Source organism: Symphalangus syndactylus, chromosome 9 (assembly GCF_028878055.3).
Source record: "Symphalangus syndactylus isolate Jambi chromosome 9, NHGRI_mSymSyn1-v2.1_pri, whole genome shotgun sequence".
NCBI lineage: Eukaryota > Metazoa > Chordata > Mammalia > Primates > Hylobatidae > Symphalangus > Symphalangus syndactylus.
In genome coordinates, this window is record NC_072431.2 from 88,396,378 (window position 1) to 88,423,883 (window position 27,506).

Here is a 27,506-nt window from a genome sequence, read left to right on the forward strand (position 1 = left end):
TCCAGTGGGGTGATGATGTAGTGTCAGCCCTCCTGTTCTGTGAATTTCCTGATCCCAGTGTGTGGAGGGAACTCAGTGCAATTAGGAGTGAGGCCTGGAGTCTGACTGGCTGAGAAGCTCCACAAGCTGCATTGTCTGGGTTTTGGAAGTAAATGAACTTGGAGGCATCAGCAACACTAATGCTTGAGTGTGTTCTGTCGTTTAGTTGTCCTCATTTAGCTAACGATATCTGAGACCAAGGTAAAATACTGCTTTATTTCAGAGTTCCTTGTTTCATTTGAATGCCAAGCTAGTTTTGCCAAGAGCGAAAGTAGAAACAGAGTTGTTCTAAGGAGTCATAAGTTTGTCTTCTTTTCAGTTACGTAAGCTGATGATATGAGAGAATGTTTTTGCATAAGTTTTACTTTTATTAAACAAATTTCATTCTTCACAGTTAATTTCTTTAAAAAAGTATTTCTTTTAGGAATTAATATTGAAGGCCTTTTGGTGTTCTGAAATTATAGGAGAGGGTTTTGGTGCAGAGGATTATGGTGTTAGTAACAATGGAATATGGTAATGTGCAAAGATTTGAAGCAAATGATTATTGATAGGGTGGTAGGTGAAGATTACTTGTGTTTTTTTTGAGCTCATTTTATGTTTAAATGCCTTTTAGGGTCTTTTTTCCAGTGTCAGTTTAATGTTTCATAAGATGATGCTCTGCTAAATGCTTTACAAAATCAACCTGCTCATGTTGGCTCATTTCTGATCAGTGGTGTCAGATTTGGTTGAACAATTGGGGCTAATTTTCTGAGGATCCCGGAATTGAATGACACTTCAGAGGCTGTAAGCCTGTAATCCACTGAGAAGTTATAAAGAGATGTTACTAGAATTCTTCCTCAGAGTAATATTCCAAAATTGGAATGCCAAGCCAGGTAGAAGCAAAGTTTTCTCCTTGAAATGGATTTGTAAAAGCCAAACTTTTTTTTTCTGTATGTGATGACTATTTGATTATTGCAATATTAGTTTGTTGTTTTTCTAGGAAAGATCCAGCAAGAAAGAAACCTTGAAGCTTTCTTTATAATGTAACATTTTTTACCGTATTTTATGACAATTATCATGTACAAGTTAACACATACTCATTTTAATAAATCATGAAGCCGGCCGGGCGCAGTGGCTCACGCCTGTTATCCCAGCACTTTGGGAGGTCGAGGCGGGCGGATCACGAGGTCAGGAGATCGAGACCATCCTGGCTAACATGGTGAAACCCCGTCTCTACTAAAATACAAAAAATTAGCTGGGCATGGTGGCGGGCGCCTGTAGTCCCAGCTACTCGGGGGGCTGAGGCAGGAGAATGGCGTGAACCCAGAAGGCGGAGCTTGCAGTGAGCCGAGATTGAACCACTGCACTCCAGCCTGGGCTACAGAGCGAGCCTCCACCTCAAAAATAAATAAATAAATAAATAAATAAATAAATAAATAAATAAATAAATCATGAAGCCCTGAAGACCCTGGAATGGAAAGCCACAGTGGTCCATCCTTCCTTCTGCAACTCTAGTCCCAGCGGGCATTTGTCACTGTTTTTGTTTTAGTTCTTTTGGTAAACAATCATTACAACTCCAGAATGTGCCTATATTTTTATATCCTGACATATCAACTCTAGATATTTCTTATGCAATATATTGACTTTGCAATGAGAAAGTTAATCTTTAATTTTTAATACTCTGCCCTCTTCTTTCAATATTGATATTATATTATTACCTGTCTATTGGGTGCTTTTGATAACTTTAAAGAGTGTTGTAAGCTTCTCTTTCTTTTCCTCATCAGCTTTTCATAGCAAAACGCATAGGATGTTAGGTCCCCTCTGCCATCCACATCTCATCTTCTGGAGCCAGCTCTTCTATTATAGTGTCAAGGTTGTTAATAGGTTTGTGAGGTCTTACTATCATAACCACATCTGCTATGTTTTTGTCCATAGGTTGATTTTTAAAGTTGAAGATCTAGAAAGCATCTACAGCATTATGGTTGTGGAAATTCTCTGTGTTGAACCAGCAGAATGTTAAGATCATACCTAACCTTCTGTGTTAGTCCAGTGTTCTAAAGTCTTAAATCACCCAGTGTTGATGCATCTAGCATTAAGAACAAGTGCTTTATCTACACTTACTCTTTAATTGCTTTCCTACCTGTCATATTGCTTTTTGGTAGTTGATTTAGTTTTTTCCCTATTATTTGTCTTTACAATAATCTTACATCCCACCACTCCCTAACCTCCCAACCATATCTTTTGCACTTAAGGGAAAGCTCCCTTCTTTCCTGGCCACTTCATTCTTCTGAGAAGTCTGAACCAGGAATCTCTAGACATCCCTTTGTGATCTTCTGGATTGGAACCACTGTTTCCTATGTCTTACGACTTCAACTTTGCTATTCCTAATTTATTCCTTTATTTTATTGGAATACATCAAGTAATTTCCCAACAACAGTGGAGGCAGAACTTCTGAGTCTTTGTGTCTGTGAAATTCTCTTTATTCTGCCCTTGCTCTTTCCTGATGGTGTAGTTAGAATTCTAACTTAAAAGGCTTCCCCACAAGATCTTTTAAGGCACCACTACATTTTCTATTACCATCCGAAGTTGTAGATGAGAAGTCTGATGTCTCTTTGATTTGTATTCCTTTGTAGATGGCTTATTTATTTCCTTCCAGGAAACTTTTGGGATCTTTTTATCCTTAGTGGTTTGAAAGTATGTACCTGGATGTGTTTTAATTTAATTTTTATTTTCATTAATTCTGCCCATCCCTTCATGGACCATTTGAATCTGAAGATTCGTTCTTTATCTCTATGGATGATTTCTATTCTATCTTTAATAATTTTATCTGCTGTGTTTTCTCTGTTCTTTCTTCCCAAAATTCTACATAGTTGACTGTTAGACCTCCTAGGTCACTTCTGTGTGTCTCTTCTCTTTTCTCTGATATCCTGTATGTCTTTGCTTTTGGTTCTGTGCTCTGGGAAATTTCTTTGACTTCATTTTTCATTGCACCACATGATTTTTAACTTTTTGCGTCATAATCTTAATTTCTAAGAACTTTAAGAAATCTTTTATTGAAACTTCTTCTTAACATCTTGCTCTTGCCTTTTGTATGTAATGCTTTCTAAAACCTTCTAGAAGTTTCTTCCAAGGTTAGTTTTTCTTGTTGATATTGGTCATTCTCATTCCTGTCATTTTTTCTCCTCATAAACCTAGTGATCCTTGGGTGTCATTCCCCAAAACCGTGGAGAAGGATAGCTGGCCTAGTGTTGTTCTGCTCGATATATGGAAACTTGGATGGATGGATGGAGCATCCTGACCACATGTATCAGTTGGCAGGATTTCCTTTAGGGAAATAGGGTGGAGCTTCTCCACATGCCAGAACGAAGAGGGCTTGATTCTGGGGAGCTATAAGAACCGGTATGGCTTGCTTACCAATAAGGGTGTCACACCAACTTGCTGGGACCAACACTAGAAGTTAGAGCTGGTGTGACTCTTGTGGTGAGTGCATTTGCGTGATAGACCTGGGTGGAAACAGGGCTTCAAAATCCACGCTGAAGCCTTCGCTTTCGCAGGACAGTTCATTCTATTTTTTGAAGAAGAGTCATACAATTTTTATCTGGGGAAATGCCAGCTACCTGTGCTCATGTGCTGTGGGCAGGAGACAGGCCATCTGACTGTCGCGGGTGTGTCTGGTAAAAGATCTGCCCAGCCCAGGGCTTTTTTGTTTTTCTTTTTTAGATGGAGTCTCGCTCTGTTGCCCAGGCTGGAGTGCAGTGGCATGATCTCGGCTTACTGCAAGCTCCACCTCCCGGGTTCAAGCAATTCTCTGCCTCAGCCTCCCAAGTGGCTGGGATTACAGGCGCCCGCCACCACACCCAGCTAATTTTTTTCTATTTTTAGTAGAGATGGGGTTTCACCATCTTGGCCAGGCAGGTCTTGAACTCCTGACTTCGTGATCCACCGACCTCGGCCTCCCAAAGTGCTGGGATTACAGGTGTGAGCCACCATGCCCAACCCAGCCCATGGCTTCTTAGGTGAACCTGCTGCCACCTGTTTCTTTGCCCTCTTGAAGAATATTTCAGGCTGCTGCTTCTCTACCCACCATATCCACCTATAATTCCAGTCTTACCCACTTTGCATCTTGCAGAAATGGGTTGAAATTTTTTATCTTAATTTTATGTATTTCATTGACCGTGTTAGGAGTTTCAGCCATAGACCCAGACTGCCTCAGTTCAAATCCTAATTCTGCCACTTCTAACAATGTGATTATGGGAAAATTATTTAGCCTTTCTGAGCCCCCATTTTCTCATCTATACAGTGGGGCCGGGAGTAGCTCTGACCTCATGGGTTCATTTTGAGGATTGAATTACTTAATATAAATAAAGCTCTTAGAAGTGCCTAGCACAGAGTAAGGGCTTGGTAAATTTTATTCTTTGGTAGTGTTATTTTATCATTACTACAAAACTTACTTCCAGTTTTTCATTTCACAGAGGTCTTTAGAGGGACAGGCGAGAAATATGTTTGCCCAGCCTGCTATCTTGAACTGGAAATGATAGATTAAATATGTTGCATTTCTGCTACACTGCAATAGTGTCAGTTAAACTTAGGACCCAGGCCCACCTCTGCCACCTTCTGGCAGTGTGACCTTGAGCAAGCTCTTAGATACTGGACTGGCTTCCTCATCTCTAAAATAGGAGTGGAAATGGCAGCCGCACAGGGTGATAACAGGAATTAAGTGAGATAATTTGTTAAAACCCATTGACTTCCATTCCTACCCTCACCTCTCTGATGCCTTGGTTCTCACCCTAAAAAAAAAATACTGACATACCAAGGACGGCTCATGGGCTGTCTGACTGACAGTTTTTCTCTCTGCACATTTAAGATCTCTTCTGATGCTGCTGAATCCTTCTTTATAACTTTCTTACTTTTAGTTTTTAAGATGTATTTTATTCTCTTTATGACTTTACAAATTTGAGAAGCCTGAAAATAAATGAATTTAATTCTAAACTTCTACCTAGATAAAAACTAGGCATGTATCATATTTTATAGAATTACTTACAAAGATTAAAGAGGCAGCTTTCCAAAGACAGTGATCCAAAAGCCAAAAAGTCTTTTGAAAATCTTACTTCTTGCTTCTGGAAGAGCTAGTCTTTCATGTCCTGAGAAAAATGTCACTTTGTTTATTTTTTTAAACCAAATGTATTAAAAACAGTAACAACAATATCCAACTGGTAGTATTCAATAGAAATACATGATAGGTTGATAGAAATTTAAATCAAATAATTGAATTCTGGCTAATACCATAGCAGACAATTAAAGTGGGCAAATTGTGTCTTAAATTGAGTGCTCCCTTATTACAGACTGGCTACTCAGGTAAGTTTTTCTCCTAACATCTTCCTATATATGTATGTTTTCTTTGATTTTATTTTTTTATTGCATATTAAGTCTATTTGAAGATACTTGAGTGGCACCTGTTTTAAATTTGTTTCCTTCTTTTTTTCTTTTTCTTTTTTTTTTTTTTTTGAGCCAGGATCTTGCTCTGTCACCCAGGCTGGAGTGTGGTGGCATGATCATGGCTCACTGCAACTTCTGCCTCCTGCCTCCTGGGTTCAAGCAATCCTCCTGCCTCAGCCTCCCGAGTAGCCTGGACCACAGGCATGTGCCACCACACCTGGCTAATAATTTTGATTTTTTTATAGAGATAGGGTTTTGCCGTGTTGCCCAGGCTGGTCTCTAACCCCTGAGCTCAAGCCGTCTGCTGCCTTGGCCTCCCAAAGTGCTGGGATTACAGGCGGCAGCCACTGCGCCAGACCCTACATTTGTTTCTTAACATGGTTCATTTTAATGCCTACTGCATTGTTTAAAAATCATGAACTTGGAGAAATAAAAATACGCTGTAAAACTTAGGTTGCTTTAAAATTGGAAAAGTCCTTTTCAGTCTGTCCCAAACACTACTGGAGTTTAAAGATTTTAAGTTGGCACTGTATTTAAATAGGCTATTCCCTCATAGAAACTGGCCCTGTCTAAGAAATGGGCATAGTGAATCATGGGGATGCATGTGTGCTGTTTAAAGGCACCACAGTCTGCAAACAGTTTTGCAAGTCAGATCTCATTGAGAAGAGGGAAGTGGGTAGATTTATGAGCTTCAAATACATGCTGCCCACCTCACATGAAGTACATGTCAGTGTGTTTCTTTTTCAAATCATGCATCTCTGAAGAATGTGTAATGGGCTGTGGTGTCAGAGAAAAACATCTTTATCCCAGCTTGGACAGAAGACCGTGAGGCATTTTGTCTGCTGCAAGCCTGGGATCAGCTCTGAGGTCCGCTTACTGCTGGGCCTCTCTGGCTGAAGTTAAAAAGGCTTGTTACCAGAAGGAATGCCTGCAATCAAGAGCCACGTCAGAAGTGGGAAGATAGGCTGTCAATCAGAGAACAAGACCGTGTGGTTGAAAGCTGGTGAAAAATTGAAAGCTAAAAAAAATCCAAACTGAAAGAGCTGGAATAGCCCCAGAGTTGAGGAGGCCATACCGAGTGTGGGAGTGTAAGGTGAAGATGGTTCAGGGGCTGGCTGTGGACTGACACTTGTCATTGGGTTTTTCTCTGGGGTCCTCACTCTTTTGGGCTGGAGACAGCCCTGTAATCCAGAAACAAGAAGGCCACAGCTTCCCAGCCCTTTAGGCTGACCCTCTTCTAATAAGTGGGTTTTAGAACCCAGACCAAAGCCCAGACTAGAAGAATGTTGTCATGGTAGCAATAGAATTGCTGGTCTATGTCAAGTGAGGTGTATACTTTTCTGAAAATTTTAAATACTGTGCAGATAAAACACAAGACCATGATATAAGATAGGGTGGTTATGTGAATTCCTGCAGGATATATCATATGGCTGATTTTGGTTTCCTTTACTCATTGCTTACCAGGAAACTCAGATTTAAAGTTGCTGCTCAGTTATTCCAACTTTATTGGATTGCGCCCTGCATATTCTGTCTTAACTTTCTCTAGGTCTCGATCATCTAAACTGTTCTCTGATCAGATTTTTCTTTAGTTAGCATTTTCTACCTTGTGAATTCTTGTATGCTGCCTGAAATCTTTAACGAAATGAGGCAAAGTATTAAAATCATACCACTCTAGATCACTTGCTGAGGTGTGTTACAATTTCACTCAGTATGAGAAATAGTCACATAGGTGAGCGTTGTTAAATCAGTGTGTGCAGACAGACTTGTGTGACAGAATAAGTGGATGTCGAGAAGTCTTGTGTTGAATGAATTTGATCACAGCAGTTTTCCTTCCCCTCAAATGTCAGAACTTTTCAGAGAAACACAGGCACTACCCTTTCTCCCGGTATGATTTGGAAAAGTCAGATACCTCTAGCCTCTTAGAAAGGTCTCAGAGGGAACTATTTTACCATTCAGGTTTCAAACTTTTCTCACCTGCAGTATATGTGTGTTTTAAATATTTTTTTCTCTCATTTTTTAAAAAAAAATCCTTTTAAGTTGAACCAGGTTTAAGGACATTTGTGTGCTGCTATTTTTTCAAGCCCCAATGTTCAGTGATTTTATAAGTATGTTTTAATATTTCAGTATTTATATTTGTATTCCTTCTGTGAAAATATGTGATTTTATTAATCAAGTTCTGTATGATCATTCCTTGTGTTTTTGAGTTATCTCAGACATGCAGCTTTCCTATCTTGGCGCCCAGCTCCATTGAACCCCATTGTACAGCGTTTGCACATAAATGCTGTCTATAGTTATACCCTCAAAAATAAGAGGCTTGTCTCCTGAGGACAGCTCCATATTACGGGCAGAGTATAATCCTGAACATTGTTTTTCTTTGCTCTCAAATGGCTGGGGACAGTGAGTCAGGAGTGAGAACTCCCTTTGTTTCATGTCGTGTGCATGGCAGGGGAAGAATGTCGCAGGGCAGAAAATGAAGAAAGACATAAAAGGATCTCAGCTCAAGGAGGTCAGATCCATCAGAGGCTTAGCGTTGCCTTCAAAGATGCCTGGGACAGGTGGCAGTTCAAGACAATCACAGTAGCGGTGTCCGCTGGAGCTGAGATAAGGGATTGCCGTGGAAGCCTGCTATCTGCTGCCCGTTTGCTTTGATGTAACTCTGCTAGCAAGACTTGGGGGAGCAGATGACTGCCTTCCTCCGTGGTCTGCTGCTGTTGTTCAGCCTTTTAAGGTCTCATTATAGTGCTTCTTGAGGATTAATCCTCTAAGGTTTACATGAGGTGGTTTTGTCCAAGGGCCCAGCCAGGGACCTTGGCGCCACCTGTACAAGGCACCGTGGCAGCCTTTTTTTCCCCCTTACCTCTCCAAGTTGTTGGTACTTAAAAATACTTGTTAGCGTGAGGATTGTAAGCATGCAGCACCCTTTGCTGACTCTTGTTGTGTTTTTGCTATTGTGCGAGCAATACCATTAGCACTAAATTCTCAGCTTCCACTTCCTCACTCTGTTCTCTGTCAACTCTGTCCCTTTTTCGAAAGAAAATCTGCTGTAGCTTGGCTGTAGAAGGGATTGTTGAGTTCTTTTGACCCATTGTCTTTATGAAATATCTATCAGCATAACTTGCATCTACTTGGAACGCTTCATCTTAAAAATACATTCTTTCAGTGAGCGGATCAAACTGCTAGATTTTATTAGACTTGCTATTTTAAATACCATCATTTAGGAAAAGTAAAGTGGCAGATTTTATTTCTGACTTGTTTCACACACACAACAGCAACAATGGCAGCATCAACAACTAAAGCAAAAAACTATCTCTTGAGTCTCAGAAATAAACTTTGTCCCGACACTTTGAATTTTTAGTTGAACAAAGCATTTCACTGTCATTTAAAATCTCTCAAGTGGCACTTGAAGGCAAGCAAGTCGGGAACTTTGAGACCAGCATTTGAATTTGGTTCCATGACACTGTACTTGGCCTTTCCATACTTGGTTGGGAACAGAGATGATTCTGAGAATGACTAATAGGACACGGATGCTTTTCATCCCTTGGTCGGTGGTTCAGGGTAACTTTCTGTTGTCAGCAACCAAAAGATAATTCACATCCAACTGACTGCATTTGCTTAGCTTCTCCGGTGTTGGTTTGGTCCTCTAGGAAGAGGAGCACTTGGAATTAAAACGAGTACCATAACTGGTACACAGTCCCACAATAAGTGTCGTCCACATTTTCTGCAGGTCAGACTCTTTCCAAATTTGAAATAATCTTTAAAATAACAGCAGAAGCAAGCTAAGCTCCTGCAGTCAGTTTAGTGAGGGAAAAAGATATAGTCATATAGGCCACCTGACATTCTAGAGATAAGCATGTGTTTGGCTTTTAAACTTTTGCAAGGGATTGTTTGGTTGTGTATTTACATTGATTGACAGTTATCAAAAGGAAAATCACCTTTTGAGATGGTCTATTTTAAGGGTAACTCCTCTCCACCCGTGAGTGAGTAAATAATGGAAGGCAAGACAAGACAGTGGGGAGAGGCAGCTGCGGTGGGAGAGTCGAACAAAGCAGAATGATGACTTGGTGGGCATCAGGGGCCTTGTCTCTGAAGGTGACTCTTTAAACTGTAGTAACAGAACCAACCTTGTGGATCTTGGTGTGACCATGTAGCATCTTGGCTTCGTGCCAGACTCCTGAATCAGGATTCCTGAGAACTGGATCTTAGATTCTGTGTTTTCAACAAGTTTTTAAACAATAAAGTGTGAGAACCACTGCTTTTAAAGGTCAGATGTCAATCTCAATTTCTTCAAATTCCCAGTTGGTAAGCACTTACATTTTCCATCTTAAAAAGATCCTGTACATTTGCACAGCTGGTTGTGGCACATCAGACCATTCTTTGAATTACACTTTACTTTTGGTAATTACTTAAAAATAAAATTGAATATTTATGATGACATCAATTTAGTACTTTCCCCAGTAAGTAAAGATTGAATATCAGTTATTTTATGCTGTGGAGAATTTTTATTTATTTCTCAAGTATTGTGCCTAAACTGAATTAACAACAAGAAGTAAGGATAATTTGTATAATTATGTTTTTGTATCTCTGAATTTCCTTTTAGGAAATAGAAATATATACACCCTTGTATGCATTTTAATGAATATGTATTTTGGTGTATACTGTCAACAAAAATACAGACTTTACTAAATATGAAACTGCTGTCATTTGCTAGAAAAACCACCAAGTCTGTGAATTAGTTTTCTATCATTACTCTTTGGTTAAGACCCTGCATGTGTTTTAAAGGAAGGTCTTATTGCTGAGATTAGCAGATTCAGGATGTAGAAATGTTGGTTGAGTGTAATTCTCTCTCCCGAAATGTGAAAATAGAGTTACTAATTACTCGTGAAAAAAGTGTTGGCCTGGTCTGTCCAATTGTCCCATCAAAGTGGAAGATGTTAATTTAAGGGATGAGTAACACATACTTCAGACATACACATTTAAAATAAATGTTGATAATGGACTTGCCAATTGATTTTACCAATATGAATGCTAATATTTTGTTAGCACTTGTGATAACCATAAGAAAACAGTAGAGGTGTAGAATATAATAAAAAGTTTGAAGTAGTACAAGTTTTGTAATTAATATTCAGATTTATCCTTTTGGACATTTTGATCGTAAGGTCTAAAAGACACTCTTGCGCGTTCTAGTAAAAATATTCTACATTCAATAACTTTTCACCCTGTTCAGGCTCTAGGAAAATCTGATTATCAGAAAGCTAGGTGTCTTTCCTGATTCGGCATTTGGTACAGAGGGGATTACTGCAGCTGGTTTTCCTTATTCAGTTTTAAGAGCTGTTTATCTTTTAGAATATACTTGACTTGCGCATGCTTTTAATAAAGAAAAGATAGGTGCTGGTGACTTGGTTTCTTGGAGGAAAATCAGATGTGATTTTGGAATTAGAAAGGACAGGATTCTAGTCTCAGCCCTTTGCTGGCTGACTTGTGTAAGTCACTTAACCCCTCAGCTTCCTTCCTGACACCAAGTACCTGCTTCAGATGCTTGTATGAGGGTCGAGCATCTGGATTCAGACATTGACATCCTATATGCACTTGGTCATGAGAGCCTATATTGGTATGAAGCTCTTCTCTCTCTTAAGTGATTGAAGTTTAAATACCTGAGGCACAGAACAATCTGGTTTCCTGTTCCAACAGTATCACTTCTGGCCAATTTGTGGTTATACATACCGACCTCATGGTTCTTCTCTAATAAAAATCATAAAAAATCTGATTTTATATGATCAGGAGGTGAGGGTTTTATAACTGGAAAGGCTGTGTGAAAGCCAGGACTTTTTCAATAAAATACATATATATATAATATAAAAAATATATAATATATAACATATATTAATATATATAAGCATGCTATCTGGTTTCCTGGTCTGGCTTATTTTTATCAAATAGCATTTTTCATTTTAATATTCCTCTAGAGTCTCTAATTCATTTGTCTTCATGCCACAGACATTGGGAGATAACTTGGTTGCATGTTCTCTGTTTTAAAGTTACAGGTGCGGAAGCCTGGGAGGTACTGGCCCTCAAGCCAAGGGGAGAGGGGATTGGCTGCCATCTCTGTTGCCAGTCTCAGAAACCTTCCACTTGTTGTGGCTACTTGGTACCTTTTAATTTTAAGATCTGGGGCTTATTAATTACCAATGCTGAACTTAAGATAACCAGAGTTGCTGTGCTGAGGGACAGAGAAGCACACACTAGCTTCTGTTACGGCTCTCTGGTTTTATTCTGATGGTCATTTTAAAACAATAGCAGCTGGTATTCAATGGGTGCCTAGTGCTTAGGTAGGTGCACTGCTGATGGAGGGGGAGGAAGTGGGGATGTGAGGATCCTGCATTTCTAAGAAGAGCAAACATACAAACTGGAAGCTGTCACTCCCCAGCTTGGTGCACCCATCCAGATCCTTAAGGGACATCAGATGGAAGGAAAAGTAGGCAAAGACCAATGTGGAAGAGAGGGCAGGGGCTTGGGAATTCTACATGGAGATAATGTTGTCAGCCATATATTTAAGCAGGTTGCAATTAACATTTGTTGACTAAAATAACATACACTGGTATTTCGTTTCTGTTATTTGCTATTTTGGGGGCAGGGGCAGTAGGTACCGCGTACCTTCACTGCACCAAACTTTTGCCCATTTGCTTTCTGGACCAGCATTTATCAACGTGTGGTCCCAGGACATGCAGCATCTGCATCCCCAGGGAACCTGTTAGAAATGGCACTTCTTGTGCACCTCCTCTGTCTTACTGAATCAGAAACTCTTGGGCTGGCACCCAGCAATCTGTGTTAACAAGCTCTTTAGGCAAAGCTGATGCAGCTAAAGTTTGAAACCATTGTGTTAAGGAGTATTATGTAGAACAATTTGGGTCTGTCATTAAAAGGGGAACACTGAGGCAGGTGGGGAGGTGTGATCCAAGTCGAAGAGGGAAGGAGAGTCATCTGTCTGGCTTCTTCTGACCTTTTGTCATTGGCAAATTAAAACCCAAAGTAGCTGATGGCACAGGAATTTAGATGCAGGAGCCAGTGAACATAATATCTCTTTTTGGTGGTGGTTTGTTTAAGTCACTCTCTTATTAAGCTGTAACTTTCTGAGCCTGTCATTTTATATCCCGTGAACGTGTGCCTATTTAGCACTCACGTTTGCAGGCTGCAATCCAAGAATAATAGCAGAAATTCTATGGGAGAAAACGGTAATTGTTGATCCCCAAATACTGGATTCATGGAAACTTATGAATGTAGAAAAAAAGTTAAGCTTTACAAGATTAAATCAGAACAGCATATCTGGAGCCATGTTCATGTACCAATTCCAAGTTAACTAAGAGGCAATAGCCATTCAGAGTATATGTCTAATTTCAGCTTCTTCCTTATATTCTTTGAAATACTGTTTTGCCCCCTTAATTTAAAGAAATGAAAAGAGCCAAGCACTTTATTCCCCTCTACAAGACATCAAGGAGAGGGGGTAATAAACAGTACCTCGCCAATGTATTTTAATAAATACTGGTTTACTGCATCCCACAACGGAAAGCAAATACATGCAATTACTTGCAAATTTCTTCAGTGTTTGTACTTATAAATCTCTGCCTAAACCTTCCCAGCTGGGAGTTCAGTTAGTCTTTCTGCTATGGAACCAGGGCTTTGTTCTCCTGTTCAACCTCAGCACAAGCTGGAATAATTCAGAAACGTATTAGAGAGATTGCTGCTCCCAAAAGGCATAAGGAAATAACCTTCACTCCCGGCCTTAGGGAAATCAGCCCAATCAGAATTCGGGCAGATTTCTCGATTAAACAAAGAACTAACTGTGCACAAATTGCACCTTAACAATTTGTAAGGTGTCCACCTTAGAAATGTCTTGCAGATGGAAAGCTGATATTTTTTAATCAGGGCAGTGGGGCTGCTAAAGTCAAAATGTCGCCAGCATTTTCCTACCATTCCACACAATTAGCATCTCCCCTCAAATTAAATTTAAAGTTGCATCCATAAGCAACCCTCAGCCTCAAGACCCATGGCACCGGGTTGTCAAATACAGATGGAAACAACTCCCTCTGTAAGTGCGAGGGTCCAGGATGTGTGTGCGTGTGTCTGTGAGTTTGTGTGGATGACTCAATTCATCTGGAACACATCCCCGGGAGCTTTTGGCTGTCAAGTTTTATTTCAGCAAATTTCACACTGGGAACCAAAAAGGGGGTAGAAAGTTATTGCACTTAATGTTGTTGTGACTTTCCTTGCTTCTAGTCAAATTATTCAGAAATCGAAGTCAGGCCCCTGTGTCACTGTGGAACGTTGTTTAGAATGGACCTTTTAGGAGGGATTTAGTAGATTTCTGCTGATTGTTAAGAGATGCTCCTGCCAAACCGTCACCCTCATGGCATTTTTAGAAAAGTGACTGTATTTTTTTTATAGGAAATTGGGGATATTTTAAGTTGTGTCAATTCTCTATCTGTTCTGCTTGAGGTGCTTTTGCTCTTTAATGCAGGGAAGGGACCCAGCTGATATAACAAGCAGGTACTCCCAAGCCTTAATTCCCAGGGTAAGAACCTTCCAAACCCCAGCACTTACTTCAAGAAGAGAGTGTACATTACAGCTGGTCTTGGTCACATCATTCTGGCCTGAATTTGACAGCTTCACATTCTTAGTATAGCAGAACAATCAAGGGTGCTGGCAAGGATGGTTTGGGATGGTTAAGGGCAAACAGAAACTATAGCCCCCTGGGCCCCACAGAAACTCTGAGATTCCCCACGTGATTCAAAAGCCAGTCGAAGAAAAACACTGAAAATTGCTTTCCTCACATGTTCTTTTTGGTTTTCTTGTTTTGCTTACATAGAAATGTAGACACAGGACACATTCATTGACAAGATCCCTTTTTCTAATAGAAGTCGGAATGAAAGAATACGGTGCGGGAGTCAGAGGCCTTGGCTTCCCTTGTTGGTGTGCTCTGTCCTGTCCCTCCTTCCCTTGGCTGAGCCTTGTCACTTGTAGGTGAGGGAAGCTCCTATCAGCCCTGTCTGCCTCCTACAGCCCTGGCTGCCTCCAAGGCCACAGGAGGCTTATATGAGAGAGTGGTTGAAGGAGCCTTGCTGTACTGTGAAAGGGTCACACAAATGGTGTTCTTCCCTTCAGAGTTTTGGGTTTCACAATGCTGAGTATGTCGTTTCTATTTCAAAACAGTGATTTATTGGGTTTTGACCCATAGCTATCCCATGTACATTAGGAGCTCATAAACAGTGGTGACAGCCTGTCATTCTATGTTTACTGTGTCAAATGAGCAAGTTAAGCTGGTGAGAACTTCAACTTGGAAATCAGAAGGCCACTGGGCCCCCTGGCTGCAGTGGAAGTGGTGTAGTGTCAAGGTGTCCAGATGGTCACGTCATTCTGGCCTGAATTTGACAGCTTCACATTCTTAGTGAAGCAGAACAATCAAGGGTGCTGGCAAGGATGGTTTGGGATGGTTAAGAGCGAAAAGAAACTATGGCCCCCTGGGCCCCACAGAAACTCTGAGGTTCCCCATGTGAATCAAAAACCAGTCTTAAGAAAAACACTGAAAATTGGGGGCTAGGGGTCTCTAGCTGCTGTGTGTTAGACTTGGTGTGATTAGAAGGCCCATTTTGAGTCATGGCCCTGCCACTTTCTAGCTCTTCATTTTCTCTAAACTTTGTATCCATCATCTGAAAATTGAGGATAAGTATATTGTCTTTTCAGACCTGCTGTGAAGAATTCAGTGAGAAAGGAAATAAAAACTGCTTAGTCCATAGTTAGGACTCTGAACTCAACGCTGCCATCAATGGAAACTATTTGGGACTTAACATACACATTAAGAAACTAAAAAATAATGGAAAGGTGAAAAAGCCCTTGAGTGTGTTTCATTAAGATGATTAAGCTTTAAAGGGGATGAGAATATTTGCAAACCCGAAGTTGGTATTTTGAGCCTCCATTAAAAAGAAAAAAATCCCTGTATAAAAGGCAAATTCATCTTATCTTTTCCTGTTACGTGTTTGAGAGGGCCTTCTGACAGCTTTGGCCCATCAAGTATATTCTGATAACTGCACTTGCAGTGTTAGATAATGAACTTTACCATCAGAGTGGACATTTAATTAACTATGGTGCCGTCCTTCCATGGAGACAGCGGCAGCTACTCAAGGGCCAGCATCTCCCTGACCACGGAATCTGCAGTGGTATGTAGGGCGGGAAAGCCCCGAGCTGGGTTTTCTTTCAAAATGGCATTTAAATGTACACCAGATCCACATTTATCACTTTAATCTAAACTCTACTGTAAATGAACATGTATGGCCTCTGAGATCATACACTTTGCTAGACGGAGGTTCATGTGCTGGCAGCTCCTGCCTGAAACATCATTTGTTCCATTCCCCCAGCAAAAGCAGGCATCTAACAAGTCAAAACTATTTTCACTAATGAGTCCTGGCCTCTTTTAAAGCTGGAGTTCTCAATGTCTTCTCTCCTGCACCCATTTCATTGAGTCAGAATCACACCCATCAGATGGGAAAGCTTCCCCATTAGGAATGCTCAGTCGTTGGTCATTTTTCTTAAAATTGAGTCATGGCAATGAGTGTCTAAGTGACTTGTCATTCTCAAAACTGTTCCTAAAAGGCAGCTGGTCCTTGGTACCGCAACATGTAAAACTACCTGTCAGACAGGTGACAGCCTTATAAATAAAGGACCAGAGCCATATAAGGGTGCACCTAGGTGGTGCGAATGAAAACGTTGCTCAAAAAGGCATCCATGAATCCAGAGCCCTGGCCTTTTTGCTGGTATCGTTTCCTTCTCCTTCCCCTATCGCTTGCTTTTCTTCTCTCTCCTCCCTCCTGCCCTTCTGACCAATCTATTGGGTGAAATCTCAGCATCGCATATTCCTTGACATAGTAATTTTTGAAAGTCAACACCAAAAGTTAGAATTAGTTTAAAGAACTGGGACTCCCACAAAATAGGGAATTCTGCCATAGGTTGAGCATTTACCTACAATTTAAAGTGTGCACCAACATGTTGTACCCTTGGCCCTGTCCCTGGAGGAAAGACACTGTTTAGTTCACAAGTGATATCTGTGTATGGCTGAACATTGGTAAAGGGAGGACGTAGATAACTTTGCAGACTTTTGAGTATTGCCTTAAGTAGCTGAGAGGGAAGGAACTTGAAAAGGACACCCTAGGTCTTATGTGACCATGGACTTACCTCTTATGAAATTATGGCATGTTAAAAGTGGTGGAGCTTTAGCTGTCTGTGTTTATGGATTCTATTAGTGTTTTGATACATTTTGTGTTAATATTCCTGAAAACATACAGCAAGATGACCTCTGTAACTGAGGCAAACCTAATTTGATTTGGAGAATGCTTTGGCCAACTCCGGTAACCAATGCTTTGCCCTCCCGCATCAGAGGTGGTCTGTCTGGCAATTTTTAAGTTGTTCATATAATAAAAACAAAAGGATAGATTTTATGAATGGGCTGAAAACAGATCTGCACATATTTAGAAAGGGGATGGAAAGCTTTAATTCTTTTTCTTTTTTCTTTTTGCAGATCTAAAACTTGGACCAGATCCTCTCGGTATTAATGAAGCTTTTCAGTTTATTTAGTTTACTCACCCAGTTTCAAAGGGCCGAAATTTCTTAGGATAAGTGTTGTTTATGGGTTGAGCATCCTGCTTCTCCCCTCTGTTTCCTGGGTGAATTTTACCCAGCATCCACATTTCACCACATAAATTAAACCACATCAGCTCGTGTGCTGCTGTTCAAAATGCAGAGGTTTTTAACTCAGCACTTAAATAGGCGAGCTGTACCTGAAGGCGGGTCCCATAAAACTGCTCTTCTCTGCGTTTGAATTTGAATTTTTCATACATGTGACATGTTTGGGACCTGGTGGCTTCTGTCAAGATAGGTCTTGCAGAAATGCATGTCTCATGAAAAGGGTTTGTTGGTGTTTCCACTTTGTTGCTTGGAAAGGGTTTCTGTCTGGTCTTGGTGTTGCCCAGGCTGCTCTGTGAGCTGATGATGCCCTCCCTGTTCATTTGAGGTACTTTCTTCCTTAGGATTTCTGAGGGAAAACCCAAGACAGCCCACAACAATCTCTATTTTGGTCTTATTTTTAATATAGCCGTGGGTAGTATGACAGTTGTTAGCACTTGCCACCAACCCCAAATTATATAATGTGCTATGAAAATAAAAATCTCTATGCCAACTCCTTCCCACTCTCAGAGGGGATAAGAAATCACGGAGAGCATAAAACTGACTATGCATAACTGTGACCACCTTCAAATAACCTCACTCTCAACAGAAATTTTGTTTCTCTTTCCCAAGCAACCAACTGCCCCACTGTGTCCCTGCTGTGTGCAAGTTTGGCCCTTTGGGAGGCAAAAACTCGTACTTGTAGGGAAATGGGTGTAGGACCTCGGTGTTACAGGGCACTTAATAGCAGCCTGGGGGCCTGACAGGGTTAATATAACATCCACGTCACCTGAACTATCAGGAGTTTGGTAGAAAAGAAGAGATGAATTATATTGGCTTCCATTCAGAGAATTGAAAATCTGGGGTAATTTGAAATTTCCGAAAATGTAGGAAAATGGGTTGGGCACGGTGGCTCACACCTGTAATCTCAGCACTTTGGGAGGCCGAGGTGGGCAGGTCACTTAAGGTCAGGCGTTCGAGACCAGCCTGGCCAATATGGTGAAACCCTGTCTCTACTAAAAATACAAAAACTAGCTGGGCATGGTGGCAGGGCGCCTGTAGTCCCAGCTACTCGGGAGGCTGAGGCAGGAGAATTGCTTGAACCTGGGATGTGGAAGTTGCAGTGAGCCGAGATCACACCACTGCACTCCAGCCTGGGAGACAGAGCGAGACTCCATCTCAAAAAAAAAAAAAAAAAAAAAAAAAGTAGGAAAATTATTTGGGGCCAACACAAGAAAAAGGGATTACATTTTTGTCTCCTAACCCTTTTTTCCCCTTTCTCTCTTCTTATTTCTTCACTATTGCAAATGCTCTGTTATTTTTAAAATTATGCCTCTCCTGGTCTGGTGCAGTGGCTCAAGCCTATAATCTCAATATTTTGGGAGGCTGAGGCAGGCAGATTGCCTGAGGTCAGGAGTTTGAGAACAGCCTGGCTAACATGGTGAAACCTCCTCTCTACTAAAAATACAAAAATTAGTCGAGCATGGTGGTGCATGCCTGTAGTCCCAACTACTCAGGAGGCTGGGGAAGGAGAATCGCTTGAACCCGGGAGGTGGAGGTTGGAGTGAGCCAAGATCACACCACTGCACTCCAGCCTGGGTGGCAGAGCAAGACTCCATCTCACAAAACAAACAAACAAACAAACAAACAAACTCTCCCCGACCTGCACACACATACATACCTACACCACCAGATTTCTGGAAGAGTTAATACAGGTGTATTCTGGCAAGGGTCCACGTGACCTTAGTGTTCTTGGAACTTCACAGCACAGTGCGGATGTGTCACTTAGCAGGGACTGAAGGACACATTTCTTTTTCCTAAGCCTCTTTACCCTAATAACCAGTTCAATCCTTCACATACACCTGCTATTGAGAAAGCACTTCTGTATTTCTTTTTTTTTTTCCAAGCCAAACTGTACCTAGCTTTATTAAAGATACGTTCCATAAGCAATCATAGGATTTCAGGCAGGACATGGGTAGACAGTCGTTAACAGTATACAACAACTTTCAAACTCCCTTCTTCTATGGACTACCAATAATCAGAAAGCCAAGATAAAACACAATAAGTCTTCATCTGATGCTCTGAACAGGGAAAGTTTAGAGTGAGGGTTGACAGTTCGCATTTAGCATGTTGTTTAACAACTTTTCACAAGCCGACCCTGACTTTCAGGAAGTGGAATGAAAATGGCAGAATTTATCTGAAGTTCCACAATCTAGAAACGGAACCACTGCGCTTTTGAGGGGTGTCCAGATTGTGTGACACACTGGTAACCAATGACTGGGGATCATGTCCCAACAGATGTCTGGCTTTAAGGGAGTTAAGCCTATGCTGAAAGGTGGAAAGGGAGAAGAGGGCATAAAAACAAATTTGTTTTTCCCTCCCACAAGGTTTTTGTGCCAAGGTGGACATGTGTGTCAAAGTCAGGGAATCCCTCCTCCTGGGAGCCAAGAAGAAGTCTCGCAGAACTAGAAGGGAAAGGTAAAGGTGTTTTCCCCACATCAGTCCAGCTTCAGAGACATTCTATTAGGGACATATATCCTGTCCTCCAAAAACAACAATGAAGCGTTCTATGTGCTAGCAAAATACCTTAAAAAAAAAGTAAAACAAAATTCTGCATTTTTATAAAACTTAATAAAAAATAGTATTTCAAACTGTACAGTCATTAGAAGTACACAGTTATCAAAAATGCAGACACTTCACTTGGCATCTCCAGCACCTTCAGCTTTCTGGGCCTGGTCTTTTTTGGCAACTCCATTTTCTGTAGGGTTATTCCCCTCCTCGCCAGCATCAGCTTTTCCCTTTTTCCCTTTGGGTACCTTCTCAGGGGCCTTTTTAGGCTTGGGCCCTGGCTTTGGAGGAGCAGGTTTAGCAGACAACCTCACGGATCTTCTCTGTGGTTCATCCTTCACCTTGGCTTCATCTCCTTTAGCATCCCCTTCAGCCTTTCTCTGGGGCATGCTGGCAACAACAGCGGCAGGACATAGGTGCTGGGCACAGGATGTGGTGGTGTGCAGGCTTTGGTCGGTCCGGGGGTCGTTCTCGCCTCTTCTTCTTCACACTGCTCCGCACTTCTGTATTTCTTACTCACCAGAGATGCAGACATCATACAAGCATCCCTGGCATTCCTTGGACTTTATTTATTTATTTTTGAGACAGAGTCGCGCTCTGTCGCCCAGGCTGCAGTGCAGTGGTGTGATCTTGGCTGACTGCAGCCTCCACCTTTCAGGTTCAAGCAGTTCTCCTGCCTCAGCCTCCTGAGTGAGTAGCTGGGATTACGGGCTCCTGCCACCATGCTCGGCTAATTTTTGTATTTTTAGTAGAGGCAGGGTTTCACCGTGTTGGCCAGGCTGGTCTCGAACTCCTGACCTCAAGTGATCCGTCCACCTTGGCCTCCCAAAGTGATGGGATTACAGGCGTGAGCCACTGCACCCGGCCCTATTTATTTATTTATTTTTAACTGAATGTCTCTTCTCTCTTGGGCAGGCTGGGATGCATGATCTCATGTGGGCACAGTCTCCTGGTGCCCAGATATGCACCTCTACAGTGGGGATGGCAGTGGTACCTTCTTCATAGGGAGAACACGTTTCTAGCCCATAGATTCTTCTGACATTCAGTAAATGTCAGGCATCCTTATAGTTATTAGTTGAAAAAATGTTGGTTGGGATTAGAAGTATATTATGTTTAATTTAAAAAATTTAAATGTTAATTGTTATGAGCACATAATAGGTGTATATATTTATGAAGTACAAGTGATGTTTTGATACAGGTGTACAATATGTAATAATCACATCAGGGTAATTGAGGTATCCATCTCAAGTATTTATCATTTCTTTGTGTTAGGAACATTCTAATTCCACCCTTTTCATTATTTAAAATATATAATAAGTTATTGTTCACTTTAGTCACACTGTTTTGCTACCAAATACTAGATCTTATTCATTCTATCTAACTGTGTTTTTGCTCCCATAACTGTAGAACTGTGTTCTGTGGTCATATAACCAAATAAAGCTAAGTAGGTCACTGAACAATTGAGCCCAAATCTTGTTCCTCGACATCTGAAGATACCTGGCTGGCTTCCTGCTTATAATAACAGTGGACACAGTCTTCTGGGGCCCAGATATGCACAGTGAGGCATAATGCATTTGGAGAAAAAGGGTTGGTTTCCAGAAAGAGTCCATGATATTATCATAGATGGCAGATGAAATTCCTTTCATGCAGTGAATAGTGGGGTAAAATCTCCCCTGTTATTGTTTGTGGGAGTCTTCAGCATCTGGCATACTTTTTTGTCCTTCACAAGCTCTGTGTCTATCTTTATTGGTTCCATTTTCTATTATTCCTTTTCTCAGGCTCTTATTTCCTGGATGTCCAGGGCTTTACACCCTGGAGCTAAGTGCTAGGGTGGCCACTTTCTGGATCTTGCTTTAACATTCCCCATACTGGTGCACTGCCCACAATGGGTCATCTAGTGTTTTTCCAGCTTACCCGCAATGCTCATGATCACATCACAGACTGTACAAACCTAAGCCATCCCGCCTGGTTTCTGTGCTCCTTTTCCTGGACTAAAGAGAGCAAGCTGAGGAAAGAGCAGAGCTGGATGAGCTAGCTGGTAGAAAAGGTGCTTAGCTTCAGGGAAGCTTAGGTGCTCTAGAACTTTATTTCTTATTGCTGTGTCTCATGCACCTGATATTGGCTATTTGAAACATTTTCTACCTTCCTCAGGCCTGCTCTCTTGCCTTTGGCCCATAGAAAATGACACAGTTTCTTGAAGTATTGCCTCCATTCTATTCCTGGTATCCTGTTCATGCGTGGACTATGGTAATGGCCTTCAGACTTTCTGTTCTCCAGTCTGTCCTTCACGCTGCTGCCTGTTAATCTTCTTGAAATGCCCCCAAGATTACCTTCCTGCTCAGACCATAGCTCCTCACTGACAACACCGTCCAGATCCCTTGATCTGACCCCATGAGCTACCTTGCAACTTAGCACCTAATGCGAACGCTCTTACACTGCCGAACTTGCCTCACCTGAGCAGATCTTATGCCGTAGTTCGCTGGTACTCATATCTGATCCCAGCACTCTGCATGCATGCCTTGCCCCTTGTTTTCGGCCTCAGTCCAGTCTCACTCTTGGCAGGAGACTTTCTGACAAAACTTAGTGTGGATAAGGGTTGATAGACTATGCAAGTTGTTATTTACTTATTATTTATTTCAGCCAGCCCTGTAGTAAGTCCTTAATAATCTTAATACTGCTTTTCCTACTATGGTAGTAATTATAGAAGAAGATTGAGGCTTGCAGAAGATGAATAGCCTTCCAGAGTTTGCATCTCTAGTGGTAGAGTTGGGATTCAAACCCAAGTTTGACTGGTTTCCAAAGCTCGTGCTGTTCTGGACTCTTGTCATTCCCAAGCCACCACAGGCTCATTTGCCACCAACCAGAGCTGGGAGCCATTTTGCGCTGGGTGTCTACTGTCCTTGGGGCAAACAGTCACTGAATAAGTTGATGTTGCTTTTCAGGAACCCATTTACTAAAAGAAACAAAATGTGTCGGTTCCATTATTTATTCATTTAATTGCAAATCTCTCCTTTTCCCTCTATCATTTAAAGTTAGTGTATGCTCTACTTTAATTAAAAATAATATTTTGGAAATAACTTAAAAACAGCTTAAGATAATTGCAACACTGTGGTATTCACAAAACCAAGTGTTGGCTTCCTGTGTTTTGTAGATGCTGTGCAGGGCATGTGTTTTTTACCTCTGTTCTGAATTACCTGGGTTATTATGGCTTTCTCTTCACACTGTGGACTTGTCCTTTCTTGGACTTACCATGGTTTTAAAGTAGGTGATTGTTTGTGGAAATAACGAATGTCCACTTCCCTCGCCTGTGCTGCTGACACTGCCTCTTGAATGCCTAGCATAATGCAGACACATAATAGGCATCCAACCAATCAGTATCTGTTGAAGTTTGAATGAATGAATGAATGAATGAAAATATAAATGAATGGAGATGCACCTTTATTTGGGTATCCTATGCTGGATTTTTAGGAAAGTTGGTTGTAAAAGGAATTTTTAAAATTGAATTCTACTATAAAACTGAAAATTAATTTATTTGTATGGAGATACTAACAATAAACTTTGGAAACATTTGAAGAAAGGAATAAGACAGAGGTTGGTTCCTCTGTCTTTTTGTTACACAGAATTTTTTGTGAGATTCTTCCACTTGCTACCCCATTTTTTCTTGGCAGTATCTGTGGCCGCCTTCAGGCATCAGTCATGATTCTTGCTGTTATAATAAAACAAAGCCTTATATAAGAAAGATATGCATATTCCTGACATTTAATTCCATTCACAGAAAAGTAATGCTTGGTTTTCTATAAAATAAAGTATCCTAAAGAGGTATAGCCAGCATCCATAGCAAAGTAATCCATAACTTCCTGTTTTCTTGGTCAGTGTTCCTTCCTGTCAGGCAAAGTTAAAATCTTTCTTTTGCAAGTGGAAAAGCCGATGTTCGTAACTGCTGCTGATTGTGCCCATTTTAGAGCAGGCTGTTTCCCTCTGCCAGGAAGATGTCCAGTTCCAGGGTATGGAATTTATCTGTCTTTGTCAGTAGGCATCTCTTCATCTTATTTGTTGATTCTTCATTGTTCTGAAACCTCTCGTCCCAGAGGTTAGCTTCAGTTCCAGGAAAACAAGGTTTTTCGAATAAAGTCCACTTCTGCTCTGCCGTGTTTCATTCGTTATTTTCACTGTCGGCTCAGAATGCTCACCTGGAAAATGCCAGTGCCCTGCTGGTGTTTCTGTAGTCCTCTCACTTTCTAATTGTGTGGCTTCAAGTGCAGGACGTTAAGCTCTCATTCATTACAGTCTCTAGGCCACTTTCCTCCCAGGGCTTTCTGGTGCATATCAGCCAAAACATCAGCAATATCTTATTACAGCCCATGGGGTTTGTGTGGGCCTTAAATTTCCCGAGGTGCCAGACTTCCAGGAATTCTACTTTCCAAAACATGGGGTTGCCTCTCAGTGAAAGCAAAGTATTTCTTTATCCAGCTCTTGGCTGCCCTGTAGTGACTGTGATGAACCGCAGATTTGTTCATGGATGCTGGCAGTTAACTTAGTTTTGTAGGAGGGGTTGGATTAAAGCAAGGTGCCTTTATTTAGCTGGGAAAACAAAAGATTTTAGGGGGCCATGGTTAAATGTCTACCAGTACTTAAAGAGCTATCGCATAGAAAAGCAATTACACTTAATGTAGGTGGCGTCAGAATGCAGCGCTAAGATGCATTGATGGGCTGGGCAAAAGTTAGAGGGAGGCCAATGTGGCAGGGTGGAGGGGACAGGATTTCTTGTGCATAGAGCAGTGTGAAAGGAGGGTGATGGCTTCAGACTTCCAGTTCTCAGAGACAGGGGTAGGGGGGTGTTTCAGGTTAGGCTGGATGACTGCTGGTGGAGGGTGGGATGGGGACGTCGTGCAAAGGATTCTTGCAAGAGATGGTTGCAATAGATAAATAGATCATTTAAAAGATGCCCTCCAGCTCTGAAATCCCATGGTTTTATTATGCTAAGGTAAGCCATTTTAGGGCAGCTTCACTCTTTTCCTTTCCCTTTCTCTTTCTTTTTCCCTCTGTAATTGTGGAATCTATTTGTATGTGTGGCTCATGCTAAAGAAGTCTTAATCATGTATTATTTCCTATCCTCTTACTTTGAAATGGTCAGACTTCTAGTTGAGTTGTGTTTGGACCCTGTAGAGGGAGGCAGGGTGTCTGTGTACAGTTGTGCTGACTGTTTACTGCACAAAGGACTGAAATAAGGGGCTAAACTTGAACACATAATCTGCTCACCAAGCTACCCAGAGGAAGAGTCTATCTTTCCAGTTTGAGGAAAGACGCCATCAGCTCACCAAGTTGAGTGGCAGAGAGGCTAGTTCTCCCCAGAAGAGGCATAGTTTTCTAATCTGTTAGATTAGAGGTTTCTAGTCTAATCTGAAGATGCTGGTCATGACTCTAGAGGGAGGCATACCATATCATTTTTAGTTTATCAGGATTGACAAAGTTAAGTCTAGACACATCTGTGAATTCCATGGTGCGCTGTACAAACACAGTGCTAACTATTGCTACTAACGGTGCAAAGTTCCATTAAGCATCCACATGTTTCTGCCGACTCACCAAGCATTCAGGTCCTTGGAAGCATCTGGAGGATTTGCTCAAGTTTTCACTTTTCATCTGGATATTTGACATTGTGTGCACAGAGCTCTGTGCATTCTCCTTCTAGCCCAGGAGATTCCTTTTGACTCTTCCATTCACTCTCAATCCTCAGAGGCAATAAATTTGGTTGAAAAGCAGTTGAGGATTTATGAATGTAAGGCACATAAAATCCCTTTGGATTCTCAGACTTACACTAAACAAACTTGTGAGTGTGCCAGGGAGGAGGAAAGAGTTTAAAAAATCCAGCACACCACCGGCAAGGCTGGTTATTTTTTAAAACAACAACAACAGTAAACAAAATGGAAACAAAACGGAAACAAAACACAGCTCGCGTTGCTGATACCAGGCAGCAGTTCTTTGAGCAGGCGTGAACAGATGCAAAGGTTGCTGTGCATTTGTGAAGTGTCCCCAGAGACAGATTCCTTAAGCCTTTCTCCACCCTCCGGCCTTGTCACTGTTCCTCCCTCCTCTGGAATGTGGAGGAAATACTCCCCACCCATCCATTCACAAAAACCCTGGAAGAGAGCCACCTTCCCTCCACTTTTCTCATCTGCCAGCTCCTGCTCTGTTCTCTGGCCCCTCTGCATCCCCTGCCCTCAGTGCCATTCTCAGTCAGCAAGGGCAGAACTCTCGCTTTCCCCTGCCTTCGGTGTCAGCCCTGTGACTGTTGTCCTGCGACCTGTTTCTTATGCCCAAATACCCTCAGTCGCCTGAGTTTAATACACTCCATGCTTCTGTGCAAGTTCATGAGTTGGTGCCATTTCTTTTTAGCTACCCTGATGCTTTTGTGTTTCTGTTTTTTGTTTGTTTGTCTGTTTTCCCTTTGAGACAGGGTCACTGTCTCCCAGGCTGGAGTGCAGTGGTGTGATCTCGGCTCACGCAGCCCCGACCTCCCGGGCACAAGGAGTCCTTCCACCTCAGCCTCCTGAGTAGCTGGCACTACAGACTTGCACCTTCACACCTGGCTAATTTTTTTTTTAATTTTATTTTGAGCAGAGACAGGGTCTTGCTGTGTTGCCCAGGCTGGTCTCAAACTGCTGGGCTCAAGCAGTTTGCCAGCCTCGGCCTCCCAAAGTGCGAGGATTACAGGCATGAGCCGCCACACCTGACACAATTTTGTGTTTCATTTCTCTCTTTGAGAATCTTCACAGTGTTTAATTACTACAAATCAGTAGTTCCCACATTTTTGGCAGTAAGAAATGGAAAAACAATCCGCCCTCCCCCCCACCCCCCCAAAAAATACTGTGGGGCAGATACCAACATAGGGATACCAGATATTTGTCCAAATATGGGCATGGCGGGGCTGGGGTAAGTTGGAACACTGGAAAACAGCAAACAATTCCCAGAGCATTCTCTGCTGTCATTATCATTTCACAACACAAAGGCTGTTTTCACCCCACGAAGTAGGAAGAACAGATTATCGAGCAGAGGACATTCTTTGAAAACGAGTAACTTTAGCTGTATGAAACATTCATCACTTCAGTCCTTCTTGTTCTCATTTTGTGTCTATTTATTCGACATAATTATAGATTTCCAACCAGTATGTAGAGGCCACTGCTGCAAATGCTTCTAAAAGAAGGAGCTCTTCTGTCCAGCAGCAAAACAAATACAGAGCCCACCAGGGAGGCCCACCTTACCTGGACAGGAAGCTACCAGATGCTTTGGCAGGAGCCCATCCTTGCTCATGTGGCCATAAGATCTGTTGTGAGTAGGGTTCCTATTGCAGCTGGAGGGACACAGAGATTCAGGAGCACCCTGCAGCCTAGATTTCTGCAGGAGCAAGTGGGGTGGGCATTAGACCCTGAGGCCTTAGGCTGGGGACAGCACAGTTCTGAGGGCCAGGTGCTGAGTGGGTGTCTGTGAGCATGCTCAGCCTCTGGGCTGTGCTCTCAGAGGACGTGCAGATATCAGACATTTACAGTGAGCAGCATGGAAACTGCGGGCGCATGAGGATGCCTGTTGGACGGTGAGGCCAGGCTGCCCAATTACGGAACATGCTGGCACTGCTGGGGAGATGGAGGCCAGAAAACACACACTTCTTCCTGCTTGCCCAGCCGCTCCACTCCTGCCTCTTTTGGCTTTTATACTTTCCAGCCTGCTTGGCCAAAAACCAAATGCAAAAAGGATGAGAGAAACCTTTAGGGGCTAAAAGGAAG

At 41.9% G+C, this 27,506-nt stretch overlaps 2 protein-coding genes across 2 annotated transcripts in view; one reads left to right on the forward strand and one right to left on the reverse strand.

The window, feature by feature from the left end:
- The window catches only part of GLI3 (GLI family zinc finger 3), a 277,220-nt gene that overhangs the window by 105,218 nt on the left and 144,496 nt on the right, over positions 1 to 27,506 (forward strand). The window lies entirely within an intron of this gene.
- On the reverse strand, positions 19,756 to 20,218 carry LOC129489994 (non-histone chromosomal protein HMG-17-like). Its single transcript, XM_055293351.2, has one exon. It carries the CDS (start codon positions 20,115 to 20,117, stop codon positions 19,857 to 19,859), a length of 261 nt encoding a protein of 86 aa, XP_055149326.1. The 5' UTR covers positions 20,118 to 20,218; the 3' UTR covers positions 19,756 to 19,856.

What these genes read in the sequence shown, in the direction of transcription:
- LOC129489994 (XM_055293351.2), bottom strand. Translation starts at nt 20,117, where the DNA reads ATGCCCCAGAGAAAGGCTGAAGGGGATGCTAAAGGAGATGAAGCCAAG.